Below are 14,433 nucleotides of genomic sequence, written 5' to 3'. Positions count from 1 at the left end.
AGGCCCCATTTGGAGTATTGTGTTCGGTTTTGGAGACCATATCTTGCTAAGGATGTAAAAAGATTTGAAGCAGTTCAGAGAAAAGTGATGAAAATGATATGTGGTTTGTACCACAAGAAGTATGAGGAGAGGCTTGACCCTGAAGATATACACCCTGAAGGAAAGGAGAGAAAGGGGTGATACGAGTGACACAGACATTCAAATATTTTAAAGGTATTAATATACAAACAAATCTTTTCCAGAAGAGGGAATGTTTTAGATCTAGAAGATGTGAATTTAGATTGCAGGAGGGGGCCGACTCAGGAATATCAGGAAATACTTTTTCACAGAGAGGGTGGTAGATGCCTGGAATACCCTTCCATGGAAGGTGGTGGAGATGCAAACAGCAACAGAATTAAAAAAAAATGCATGGGCAAAGCACAAAAGAATCCTGTATGGAAAGCCATGAAACCAAACGAGCTTAGTGGTGATTAAATGGCAACACCAGTAATTGAGAAGCAAAGCCAGTTACTGGGCAGACTTCTATGGTCTGTGTCCTCTGATTGTGGCTGGACAGATTTGGATGGACTGGATTGAGGCTTCGATGACAGCTTAAGTAATTGAAGAACAAAGCTAGTGCCAGGCAGACTTCTACAGTCTGTGCCCTGAAAATGGCAAGGACAAATTGAGATCAAGTATGCTTATGTAGTACCACGTCATACTTTATGCTAGGAGTTTATCTTGTTGGGCAGACTGGATGGACTGTACAGGTCTTTATCTGCTGTCATCTACAATATTACTATGTCCTGTCAGCACAACATTGGCTTTCCATTATCCATAGAATACATATTTAAAAATTCAAATATTAACACAAAGGTGCCCATATGTGTCCAATCTGCTTGTACCTTATGTTCCTTCTCATCGAACATCCAGTACTAATCAATTGGTGGTCTCCCCTTTTGCAAAGCTTCATCTTGGCACATCACATTCCACAGCTTTCTGTTGTGTTGCACCTGCCCTGTAGAATACACTGCCAATATGTCCCTCCTGTTTCCTGATGTGTTCAGTTTGTCAGCTGTTTCTTTGTTAAATGCTGTTATCCTACTTATACCCTTCCCATAATGTTTTATATGTTTTTTGTTGATCTTTTGTCTATGGTTTTATTTTGTGCTATAGTATATCTTCTAAAGATTGTACCCTGCCATGAAGGATTGTACGAATAGCAGTCTATCAAGAATTGAAAGAAATTCTGGAGTGCAGAAAGGGGGCCTCCCCCTTTTTGAGTGTTTCTGACATAATGATTAAAGCTACTGCCTCAGCACCCTGAGGTTGTGGGTTCAAACTCACGCTGCTCCTTGTGATCCTGAACAAGTCACTTAATCCCCCCATTACCCCAGGCACATTGGATAGATTGTGAACCTGCTGGGAGAACGGTATAGAAAATTTAATAAAGAAATACATTTTTTATTGTTTCTGCAGGATGGGTGCTGGAAGGTTTTGCTTTAAACTTTTTTTAAAGATGCAGGTAGCTATGCTGGCCTGTTCGCATAGTCAAATAGAAGATTCCTCTATCTCGGGTCATACCTGGATTCAGTTGCGTTGTAATGGGGGGCAGTCCACCCTGGGTGTTATCTTGGTGGGGGCGCCTGTTCTCCTCTCCACCCCTCCCCCACTTCTTCCCAGCCTCACTACCGTGTGCCTCTTCCCTTGTACCTCTTTAACGTGTACGGTGCGGCCCCAGGCGCCACTCACCCTCGCTATTTCACTGCCTGGATGTGGTGTACTTCCTAAAAGGGAGTGCTCATTTGCGTTCTTTGATACATTCGATGGTCCCCCTTTGGAATTTCAGTTTGGGTCTGAAGGTACTTGTGGCAGCTCTCTTTGAACAAATTAAGAAAGTGACTTTGAAGGATCTTACCTTAAAGGTGGTGTTTTTGGTGGCTGTTTGCTTTATCAGGATTTTGTAACTTCTGTGTTTTTTCCAAACAAGGAGTTTATATCCCTTCTTTTATAAGATGGTTTCTACTTTATTTGTTAATTAAATTGTGCTGCTCCCTGTCTTATGTAGGGAAGGCTGGAGTGGTGGGGTCGATTTTCCACACTGAGACTCTTGGAAATCCAAAGAGTGCCATTGTAGAGGTGACTAATGAATTTCTTAGATCTGACCACATTGGTGGTGGCTGGTGACACTAAGCAAGAAAAGCTTTTTTTTTTTTTTTGCAAAACAGTTTATTGAACAACAAAGTACAAACCAACAAAGCAGCTGATAAAACATTTTCAGAATACAGTGTACAAAACAACAAACCATCAGAACAGGCGGAGACAGGAAGAGTCCGGGTTGGATTCTTATACCCAGACCCAGCCAAAACCCCCCCCCCCTCCTCCTCCAGTAAAGTCCCACCCTTAACCCATTGGCAATGTAGGAAGGAAAACATTTTTATGAAAGCAGCCATTGCACATTGGTTGAAGAAGGTAATCACGTCTGTATATCTACTTAAGGGACAATCTCCACCATTTCGGTTCCCGATGCATGCCTTCTGGGCATAGCAATTTCTTGGGTGGAGTTGTAGGCTGTTTTGGTGGTGGATATTTGCAGAAACATTAGTGATCATTCTTCTTCAAAGCACTATCAACTACATATCGGTGCAAATGAAGAAATGGCTTTGGGTTTGCTGTTTTGGCAGCAGGAGCCTCATCTTCACATCCACACTGAGGATTGCTTTGTTATATTACAAGTGTTTGGGACTTGGGATGAAAAAGAAGAAAAAATTTGAATTTATCTGCTAATTTTCTTTCCTTGAGTCCAATCAGAACAGTTCAGAGGCTCTTCCTTATCTAATTTCCTCCTGCCTATATGTCCTTGAGATTGCTATTCTTAGTATGGCTTGCATCAAAGAAGAGAGATAGAACGTTTGCAAATTCTTTACATGAGTCAATGAAAGGGTTGAATTAGCACAAGCACTCTGGATTCCCTCCTTCTAAATTGGATATAAGGAATATTTGGATTCTCTATCTGTTTTTGTTACTGGAATATTTGGTTGTTGAGCTGCATGATGCTCCCAGCTTTTATATCTCTGCCTTTATCTGCTGGAAGATAGACATAACCTATGGGGCTCATAATCGAAAGAGAAAAACGTCCAAAAACCGGCCTAAATCGGCACTTGGACGAACATTTCTCTAAAACGTCCAAATGCCGATAATCAAACCGGGTTTTGGACATATTTCTAAACGACTTAGGCCTTCATAGAGCCGCTCAACGTCCAAAGCTAAACGGGGCGTTTCGGGAGGCGTGTTGAGGGCGGGAGTTGGGCGTGACGTGGGCCGGCTTAGACTTAGTCGTACAGCATGTATAACCGAAAGTTAAACAACAGAGCCTAGAGGAAACTTGGACGTTTTGACTTAGACCATCTAAAACATGGTCTAAGTCACTAAAACCCATCTACACTCATCAGATAATCACTGAAAACACATAACACAGACCCCCACACACTACCCCAGTGATCACTAACACCCCCTCACCCCAATAAAAATTTTAATCATAACTTGAAATTTCAGCCTCCAGACCATCATCACCTGGCTGCCTAGCATAGGAAAGCCTAGTCATCCAGCCCAGAGGCAGCTTAAGACATCTTGGGGGTGGGTTTGGGACCCCTAGAGAGATGGGCCCATGTCCATAAGCTCCTGTAATCACTGCATTGTTACTGAAACATGTGCACTCCCCTATACACCCCCAAAATCCTTTTGTACTGGCATATAAGTGGCTCCTGCATCCATAAGGGCTATAGGGGTGGTAGATAAGTGGGTCTAGGGGATTTGGGAGGTGGTTTGGGGGGCTCACCGTCATCTATAAGGGAGCTGTAGTGAGGAGAAGCCATGGCACCCTGTTTGTGAAGTTCACAGCAGTGCCCTGTAAGGTACCCCACTATTTAGGTGCCCTGTCTGGGTGTTCTGTCAATTACTTTGCAGACCCCTCCCACGTCCAACAGGGCTTGTTCTAGACGTTTTTGACTTGGACGGACATTTGTACGAAAATGGACTATAAAGATAGACGTTTTAGATCAGATCTGCAGGACGTATAATTTGGATGATTTTCGAAGGTCTAAAGAAGTTGGACGTCTCTTTCGAAAATGTCACTTAGGCACTTTTTGACTTTGGACGACTTGCGAAATGGACGTAAACGGACTTAGATGTCCATTTTGATTATGCCTCTCTATGTGTTTTGGTTGGACTCCAGGAAATAAAATTAGTAGATAAAACCAAATTTTTCCTTAATTCTCCCTCCTACAAAAATTTAATAAAATTACACATTGCTCTGAAGAGAGTAGCAAGAAATCTGATTTGAAAATATTGTCAAAAGGAGCATTTTTTTTTTCTCTAGAGCAATTTCTGAATACCTATAATGGAAAAAAAAAAAACAAGCAAACTTAGGGATTGCTTAATACATCTCCCATATCTGTAATACTGTAAACTGTTGCACAGAAAGTGGAGTAACTGGGAAATCACATGTGGAAGAGTTAACAGCGTTACATAACTTATCCCAAGATTCACTGATCAGATTAAGGGATCCTACACAGCCAGTCATGTTTGCTGCATCTTTTTGTTAAGAGTGTGGCATATTGGTTAAAGCTATAGCCTCAGCACCCTGAGGTTGTGGGTTCAAACCCATGCTGCTCCTTGTGACCCTGGGCAAGTCACTTAATCCCCTCCATTGCCCCAAGTACATTAGATAGATTGTGAGCCCAATGGAACAGACAGGGAAAATGCTTGAGTACCTGAATGAATTCATGTAAATAATTCTGAGCTCCTCTGGGAGAACAGTATAGAAAATTGAATGAATGGATGAATAAATAAATAAATAAATAAATTCTGTCAACCCAAACAGGAAAGTAGGCCTTCCATAGGCCATTGTTCAGCAGCTGTTGGCTTTGGTTGATGTGTTGCTCCATAGTGGTTTTTAAGTGTTTTGCAGAGGAGGCCTAACTTGGTTGATTTTAGGCATACTGCCCAGAGCAGAAATTAAGGAGGGGCCCCTCTCCTACCTGCCCCTCTCCTAATTTCCCCACACACCATTACTACCACATATAAAACAACTTTAAATGACTTCACACACAAAACACAGATAGACCTTTATCAAACACAGTACAATGGATCACAAATTAGAAAGAGATATATGAATACCTAAACTGAACTGGAAATCTCAAAAAGTTAAACTCGGCGAGTACTTTATTTTGTACTAAACACAATCAATGGCATAACTATGAGAGGGGGCCAGGCCTCTCACTTTGACCTTAGGCCCCCTCAAAATGGACATCTCCCTTGCTGTAGCTGGTGGAGATCCAAAGCCTCACCAGATGACTACGATCCTTCCCCCCCACCCCCCCAACTCCTCAGGTCTAGTGACCAGAACTTTCCAAGTTCTGCAGCTGGTAGCAGTATTTCAGAGCTGCTGCTGCCTCCCCGCCCCTTGGCTTTCAAACATGCATGAAATCGGTGGCAGCTTGAGGATACTGCCACTAGCTGCAAAGCCTGGAGATTTCTGGTTGCCAGACTGAAAGAAGAGGTCTTTGGTTGACAGGGCTCAAGTATTTATATTTTGCATTCAGGTGGTAAGAAAATGTAATGCCCATTCAACCATTTGGGTTTCCAGCTCCTCCTCCCAATCAGCTTTGTGGCAACACCACTGAATACACTACAAATATATTTGTGATGCACATATCCCAAAGCTAACAAATTCCAGTTAATAAATTCAAAATAAAATAATTTTTTCTACTTTGTTGTCTGGACATTTTGTTTTTCCATCATCTTAGTCCCAGTTTCTCTTTCATCTTTTTGTCTATCTTCTACTAATTCTCTTTCCAGTGTCTGCTGTCCATTTTTTAAATCCTCTTCTCTCTTGCTCCATTCCCTAATTATGCCTGTCTCCAACATATTGATTTTTCCCTTTCAGCTTTCCTCCCTTTTTTTCTTTTCTGCCTCTATTCACTTAAATCTCACCCTCTTTTCACCCTTCTTCTTCTAAAATTTCAGCTACTTATCAATTTTCCATCTCTCATTCCCTAGCTCTCCCTTTTCCCATCTTTCCCAGCCTTCTGATTCCTTCTAGTACACCCCATTACTACATCCTCCTATTGACCTCTTCCACATGGCTCACCACTTCCAGAATCACCCTCCCTCTCTCTCAGGCTATTTCTCCCTGTCCCTTTCTCTCCATCCCCTAGCATCTTCATATCCCACCTCTTTCCCCTCCTGCCCTCCCATGGCTCAATCTCCCATCCTCTTTCCCCATGGTCCAACATCTCTCCCTCCCTTGTTGTTCTCTCCCTCCCTTGATGCTGAACAATGAGAGGGAAGGAGGGGTAAAAAGATGATGCTTCTTTTTCTCCCTTCCACCCTCAGATCTAACATTTCTCTCTCCCTCCCTCCCTTCCTTCCATCTCTAGGTTCACCATCTTTCCCTTTTTCTTTCCAACTACCCTACCCTCCCATCCTGTATCTCTCCCTCCCTCTGTACCACCCCCAGGTCCACCATTTCTCCACCATCTCTCTCTACCCACTGTTTCTGGACCCATAAGATCTTCCCCTTCCCCTCCTCCACCTCCAATCTAGCACGTCTTTGAACCCCCTCTCCCATTCTAATTAAAAAAAAACAACCAACAGCAAAAAAAACTCAGTTGCTCCAGGAGGCTTCCTGGACTGGCATATCCTCCCCCTTCTATTTGCGCTGGTTCAACATTGTCTTCACCTTTGGTCTTGCTAATAAAAGGTCCACTTTTGTTGCAGGGGACTGCTGGCCATGGTAGCAGTTATGAAGTGCTGCCTGAAGCCCCTCTCTGTGCTTTCCTTCTGCCACGGTCCATCCCCAATGATGCAACTTTCTGTTACTGCCTGGGTGGACCATGACAGAAGGAAAGCACAGAGAGGGACTGAAGGCAGCGCTTCAGAACTGCTACCATGGCCAGCTTCCACAGGTTCAGAATTGCTGCTGTGGCTGGCAGTCCCCTGCAACAAATGGACCTTTTGTTAGCAAGACCAAAGGTGAAGGCACGGTTGGAAAGAGGAAAACATGCCAGTTTACAGGGCCCCCCCAGAGCTTTGGGGTCCAGAGCAATTGCCTTGTTTTCTCCCCCTAATGCCAGCCTTGGCCTGGCTTTGTTTGGAGCTTTGGAAGGAAATGAATTGCTCTTCTCTCTTCCACAGGCAGTGAAACAACAGTTTCTCACACGCTACTCACCCAGCGAGGGATACCTGTGCTGAGCTTGTCAAATGGAAAAGCCTATTGTTTCAACCCCTCCCTTTCCACTTGGTAAGTGGGCTGTATAATCAACCATGTTCCTCCATCCCTGCTGCATCTTTGCTTCTGGTTTGGCATTTATATCTAATGATTTATTTATTTGACCAGTTCTTATCTCTCTCTTCCAGTGGGATCATACCACATAATACGTACTATGGGCTCGCTCCTAAGAGAACCAGAAAAAATTCTAGATAAATGAAGATAGGGAACATTCTTAGGTAGTAAAGACTTGGTTTCCCATCCACCCTTTCTGAAAAATGCAGCCTACTCAAGACACATAGGGATAATTTTATAAAGGTTTTTCTGAGTGTAAAAGGTGCTTTTATGTGCAGAAAATGCTTTTTATAAAATTGCATAGCAGTATACACACTCTACATGTAGGCATTCTTGGAACAGAGTTTGGGCAGAGCAGGGATGGATTTGTGATGTAAGAATGGAATACATGCATACGTTTAGATGCCTCAGAGCAGGTATAAATACATACAGTGGCACTGGTGTGCTATTGGGGTTGGTTCTGGGAACCTCTTTTATAAAAGCATATGGGTGCCTTTTTGGACTTCTCATTGCAAATGTGTGGGGCAGAGCGTAATGGTGGAAAGCATAGAATCAAGGAGTTGGTTGGTAGAGAAGGGCTTAAATAAGAATGACCTATTCAATGAGTGAAGTTCCCAAGGAGGCTTGTAGGAGAAGACAGGTTATAAGGAGCTACAGAATGATGGTTCTCCATGAACAAGCAGGATAGAATCAGCCATTTTCCTCCATTTGTCCTGCTGTCCATGGAGAACCTGTTACAACTAAGTATCCACACTTACATGTACGGTGAGTGAGAAAAACTTAAAAACTATTCAGAAGCAGTTATAGGGGTCAGTTTAATGATTTTCTTGCTTTTGTTTTCCAGGAATCTCATTTCTGACAAGCAGGACTCCTTAGCACAGTGTGCAGATTACAGAAGCTGCTTATCCTCACAGGACGCTATGCTCTGCTCAGGACCTTTAGCCATAATTCAAGGACACACTTCTAAGTAGGCACCGCTTGGACAGCTTTTTAGCCCTGCATAAGCAGCATCTAACTAACCACATTTTAAGTCTGTTTGAATGCTAAAGACATGACACAGATGAACATGGATGATTCTGTTTCTTGTCTATGTAATGTAAGAATATGTTGGAGGATTATACTGCTGTCTTTTATCCCCCCCCCCCCCCGTTTCCTTTTACCTAAAAGATCCCCTTTGATGATACCACGCATGAAAGTTCCTGCTACTGTAATAAATATTGAAAATAGGTACAGTCATAAAACAATCTAATAAGATAAGGTAGCAATGAAACCTCAGTGCATAGCAGAAGACCAGTGCTATATCTCTGGCATTCTTATCCGCCAATTCAGCTGAGCAGTCAGGGGAAGACAGCAAATTTCACACTTTAGCATTGCAATGCCACAATCTTTCCACTTTGATCTGTGTCAATTTCTGTGATTTTTTTTTCCCCCTAAAGAACAGAGCCATTGTCTTCCCCCTGTCCCTGCTGTGCTGCTGCTTTCAACAACTGCACCATTTCTTTTTCTGTACTTGCTGCACAGTGTGAAATGTGTAAAACAGATATATATCTATTAAATGTAACAAGGTACTTTAGTAACACTTGAGACAACTTTAAAGAGTTGTCTGAATTTTTCAGTTGGCTCAGATCATGCTGGGCCCTCCTGAAAAGACAGACTTTCTTGTCTCAAAGGTGCAAGTCCTGATTATTACTTGTCTTCATTTCTCGTCCACTGAGCAGTTCAGGAAGACAAGCCACACGACTCTTTTCCACACCTCATTTAGTGCAGCAGGAAACTACCATGGCGTACCTGGAGAATCAGATAGCTGCAGCTCTTATGGTACAGTCCAGCCAGGAATACCGGCACTGGCTCCTTATCTATGCACGCTACCTAGTGAATGAAGGTAAGATCTGGCAGGCAGCAGGCCATGTTCCTGCCTTAAGCAGGTGACTTGTTGCACATTCTGATAAAAACTCTTCCCTGAATGATTGCTAGACTTGGATGATAACAGAGCTGATTCTGGAGAGTTCTATGGTGTGATATCAGAGCAAGGTACTCATTACTAGCTGCCCTACTGCTGGAAGGAAATGCATATGTTTCAGTTACATGCCTGACAGTCCTCCAAAGCAGTGCTTCTCAACCACTCTTCAGGGCACACCCAGCCAGTCAGGTTTTTAGAATATCCACAATGACTATGCATGAGATAGATTTGCATGCTATGGAGGCAATGCATGCAAATCAATTTCATGCATATTCATTGTGGATATCCTGAAAACCTGATTGGGCTGCGAAGCACTGTCTAGAGTCTAAAATTTCTCTTTCAGCCAGCAAAGTACTGAGCTATGATTTACTTTACATGTTTCTTCAAGTATCCCTTTGTAAATGTAGCTGCTAAACAAGCATTTTAGTGCAATGTGTCTAGTGGTCCTGAACCATAGGGTCTTGTATCTGAACCCACAAGTCACTTGTAGAAAATTGTCAATCGTATTTTCAACTCCTTCCTAAGGAGCTGCTCCTGCCCCCTCAGTTTTGTTTTCTGTAAGCAAGTTGCTTGGAAATGTTTCTGATCTGCTCTGTGGTTTTATTATTTTTGAGTATTTTCCTCTGTGTTTGAAGGCTTGGTGCCCAGAGGTTTCTACTTATTGAGACTTCTGCCTGGGAGAAGATGCAGAATGGCACCATAGAAGTCTGCTGTTAGCAGGAACAGCCCCTCAGGGACACCTGGCTAGCCAGCCTGCTGGGATTTTTTATAGCTGCTCGCAACCCTGATTTAGTCAGGAGCTTGAGCACAGGCTGTTTGGGCTTCTCCTCGGCTCGACCAAGATTAATAGTGGGCTGGCTGCATGGACCTTCCCCACCCCCCCACCTCCGCACAATGAGGTTTTCCGGGTTGAAGCTCAGTCTGACCTCTGTCCAACTGACCATGTTCGTCTAGCAAATCTGTGCTCTTCTCTATTTGTTCCAGCTTAGGTCTTATGTTGCAGCAGCAGGCACTACATGACACAGTGAGTAAGGCTGTTATAGCCTATGGGGAAAATCAGGGGGGGGTCTTCAAAAGTTGATTTTTGAAGGTTTCTTTAAGCAGAGTGTAGGTCTCCCCTCCTCTGAAACTCCTTTTGCTGTGTTTTTTATCCATCAGGGAGGTCTCAATGGGCCACTTTTAGAGTGATTTTCCTGGCAGTGGCCATCTTGGATTTTGCATGATTTTTTTTCTAAAGCCTCCATCTGCCTCAAAACCCCTCAATTTTGCTTAAAATTGATAGGGATGGACCCTTCAGGCCTTCCTACCCCTTATGGCAGGTTTGTGATAAATGGCCTGCTGAGGAGCATCCATGTTCTATGTGTAGCAAAGCGCACGGGGGAGGGGCAGGAGGTTCAGACTCATCTTCCTCTGATTCCCCCAGGGCTGGGGATCCATAGGAGGTGCATTCCCAGGGAAGAAACATTTTCCAGAGCCCTCCAAAGGTGCATTGGCCAAGCGCAGACACATGGGGGCCATGGAGGCCTGAAAGATCAGTGGGAGTCATTCCCTGGTCCTAGAGAGGCCCCCAGTACAAGGCTTCATCCCATATTTTGTGAGCCTCATGTGGAACGCCTATTTGAACTGCCAAGGTTCCTCAGCATCTGCTTGCAGTGCTCCAGAGGCAGTGGCACAGGGGAGTTCCACTCGGCAGGCACCCTGACCAGTCGAGGACACAAGCCTGGACTAGGAGGCTCAATCTGACATAGACTGAGAGGATGGAAAGTCCGATTCCATGCCACTATTGTCCCAGGATGATGTTTTACAGGCAGAGTCTGGTTTGGTGCAGGACAGCGGCTGTCCAGAAGCAGCAGTGTCCTTGGACCAAGTGGATGTCCTCACAGTGCGTCGGCTTTTCAATGCTTCTGCACTTTCCAGCTTTATTTCCTCCTCACTGAGAGAACTGAATCTGGAAGTTCCTCCAGCTACTTTGTCTTCCAGAGCCATGCAAACTGAAGCTCCAGAAGCAGTTTTCAGATCCGCTCCAGAGGCCGTCTCCTATCACATGGAAATTATATAGCAGATGCTCTGTATGATCTCATCAGAGTTATGAGCAAGGCATTGGCCTATGTGATCACCACTTGGCAGATGCTCTGGATTAGACGGTGGGCAGGAGATTCTGCCTCTAAAGCCATGCTGAGCTGGCTCCCCTTTAAGGGGCAGATGCTATTTGGCAAGGGTCTGGATGACCTCATGGTAAGCTTTGCGGATGGTCGCCTCAAGGCCTTACCAGACAGCAGGCCCCAGATGACTTAGGGTTGGGGAAGGGGTAATTTTCAAGATTCTCAAAGATTTCATTCTTCTGCAGCTAGTCAAAAAGCACAGCGGTCTTTTCAGGGATTACGTCAGCAGTTCAGTGGAGGCAGAAGACAGAAGGCCTCAGGCTCTCACTTCTCCCCAGCCTCTAAGAAATCATAATGATGCGAAGACAGGGGCCGAACTCCCCCAGATAGAGGGGCAGGCTGTTGGCCTTCTGATTGGTCAGATTGGCACAGACCGTTGGGTCTTGGAAGTTGTTCAGAGCAGTTACAAAATTGAGCTTGGTGCCTCCCCTCCTCCCTTCAGTCCACTTTGTAGATTCTCTGGCTGGCCAACTGGACAGAGCCCTAAGACTCAGGGCAACGGTGCAAAGGCTACTGGACCTTCGTGCCATAGAGACGATCCAGGATGCTGAATTGGGCTTAGGCAGATACTCCATATTCTTTATTTTGCCAAAGAAAAGCTCAGAAGACTGGAGACTAATTCTAGACCTCAAGTCTTTCAATGTGTCTCTGAAGGTGCCGCATTTCTTTATGAAGACTGTTCGGTCATAGCAGCAGTGGTGCCAGGGGAATTCCTCACTTCCCTTGACTTCACAGAAGCCTTTTCCTGACCCACAGGAGGTACTTGCAGTTCTGTGTACTGGACCAGCATTTCCAGGTCTTTGTGCTCCCCTTCGGTCTAGCAACGGTGCCTTGCACCTTTACAAAGGTGATAGTGGTGATGGCAGTGCACCTCTGTGAGGCTAGGATCTAAGTGCACCCGTACTTGGATGATTGGCTCATCAGAGCTTCATCCAAAGAAGAAGATGAATGAGCAGTTTCAAGGGTGGTACAACTCCTCCAAGACATGGAATGGATCATCAACTTCAAGAACAGCCAACTGTAGCCAATTCAATGTCTGCACAGCTTTGGGACAGGTTTTTTTTTCCAGAGCCATGCAGACTGAAGCTCCAAAAGCAGTTTTCAGAAATGCTCCAGAGGCCATCTCCCATGGCATGGTACCTGCAAGTCATTGGGTCAATGGCAGCAGCCATAGAGGTGGTCCCTTAGGTGAGAGTGTATATGAGATCTCTCCAAGACTCTCTTACTGGTCTCCTCAGACGGACTTGCTTCAGCAACTGCTTCCATGGTTGCTGATAGTGAAGAGCAGCATGCTTGGTAGACCATGGTAAACTGTTACAATGCCTAGATGAAATTGGAATCAGAGGAGAGGTACTAAACTGGTTTTGAGATTTCCTCATATCCCGTACCTACCAAGTCCATTTCAATTACGATCTCTCTGATACATGAAGCAATTCATCTGGCGTGCCACAGGGGTCACCATCATCCCCTCTGCTCTTCAATGTTTATATGTCCTCATTGGGTGCGCAACTATCCCAGCTGGGGATAAAACTATTTAGCTACGCTGATGACTTCACGATAATTATCCCATTCAATACCTCTATCTCAGAAGTCACCCCCAAAGCAACAAAGGTACTAAATCGGATGGAGCAATGGATGACTGAGTTCAGACTAAAGCTAAACCCAAAGAAAACAAAATTTTTTATAGCATCGCCACACCCACTTGACACTAAAGCATCACTGTGCATCAATAACCTTAGTCATCCCATTCAACCCACTCTGAAGGTATTGGGAGTAACACTGAACCAGAGTCTGACCATGACAGACCAGGTAGACTCCTTGATTAGAAAGATCTTTCTCACCCTCTGGAAGCTTCGGTCCATCAGAGCTTCGATGTCTCATCATTTAGAATTCTGGTACAATCCCTCATACTGAGTCAACTCAATTATTGTAACATCGCCTACTTGGCACTCTCCCAGAAAAATATGCAGCGATTGCAACTGGTACAAAATGCAGTGGTTAGGCCACTTTGTGGACTGAAGAAGTTTGATCATGTAACACCTTCCTATCGACTTCTACACTGGCTGCCGAAGGAGGCACGTGTGAAGTTCAAGTTTGGTTGTTTTTGCTTCAAGGTAATTTACGGCTTAGCCCCTAAATATATAACAGACCTTTTCTCTTTCACAACCAACAGACATAGGAGAAGTTCACATCCGAATTTTGTTTCTCCACCGGTTAGAGGTTGTAAATTTAAAAGTCATCACTAACATCTTTTCTCACATCAAGCAGCATTATGGGGTAAAGACCTGGAACAACTGCTCGTGCCTACTACTTATAGGGAATTCAGGAAACGCCTAAAAACACATCTGTTCCTGAAATACTTAGGTAACTGACCTATACAATCTTAATCCTCAACAAATGATCTTCGAATTGTTATTCACTAACTCTGAACTTTGTTTATTCCATTCAATCTTTAATACCTTTTAATCATTGTAAACCGCATAGAACTTCACGGTCCTGCGGTATATAAACTGTTATTATTATTATTATTATCATGCTCAACAGAACTGGTCCATAATCCGCCTGGAACTTAGAGCCATTCGATTTATGCTTCATGTGCTGGAGAAGTCTCTGGAAGGCAAGGCAGTCAGTCTTCTCAAACAATGTGACAAGTGGTGGCCTATGTCAACAGGCAAGGAGGCACCAGGAGTGCCCTGTTGAGCCTAAAAGCTCAAACTCCTCTTCTGGTGGGCAGAAGCTCATCTGCAGGCACTCTCGGCTGCACACATAATGGAAGTAGAAAACATGCAGGCCAACTTTCTCAGCTGGTAGATGCTCAACCCGATGGAATGGTCTCTGTCCCCTTGGGCGTTCAACACCATTGTTCAGTGATGGGGGCCCCCACAGATGGATCTGATGGCATCGGCAGTAAACACAAAGACGATTCACTTCTACAGCCAGAGACACGAGTCTGGAAGTGAGAAGTTGGATGCATTGGTCCAGCTGTG

At 44.3% G+C, this 14,433-nt stretch overlaps 1 protein-coding gene across 3 annotated transcripts in view; it reads left to right on the top strand.

Annotated features, from left to right (window-relative positions):
* The window catches only part of LOC117364668 (protein HIRA), a 111,607-nt gene that overhangs the window by 73,008 nt on the left and 24,166 nt on the right, over positions 1-14,433 (top strand). For all 3 annotated transcript variants that reach the window (XR_004540293.1, XM_033954121.1, XM_033954122.1), the window contains exons 21-23: positions 7,177-7,282; positions 8,169-8,291; positions 9,043-9,206. Coding sequence is in view for 2 of the 3 variants with exons in the window: in XM_033954121.1 (XP_033810012.1) it covers positions 7,177-7,282; positions 8,169-8,291; positions 9,043-9,206 (393 nt within the window). In the remaining variant the exon portion in view is untranslated. The remainder of the gene's footprint in view (positions 1-7,176; positions 7,283-8,168; positions 8,292-9,042; positions 9,207-14,433) is intronic.

Source organism: Geotrypetes seraphini, chromosome 8 (assembly GCF_902459505.1).
Source record: "Geotrypetes seraphini chromosome 8, aGeoSer1.1, whole genome shotgun sequence".
Classification (NCBI taxonomy): domain Eukaryota; kingdom Metazoa; phylum Chordata; class Amphibia; order Gymnophiona; family Dermophiidae; genus Geotrypetes; species Geotrypetes seraphini.
This window is presented reverse-complemented; position numbering and strand designations above follow the sequence as displayed.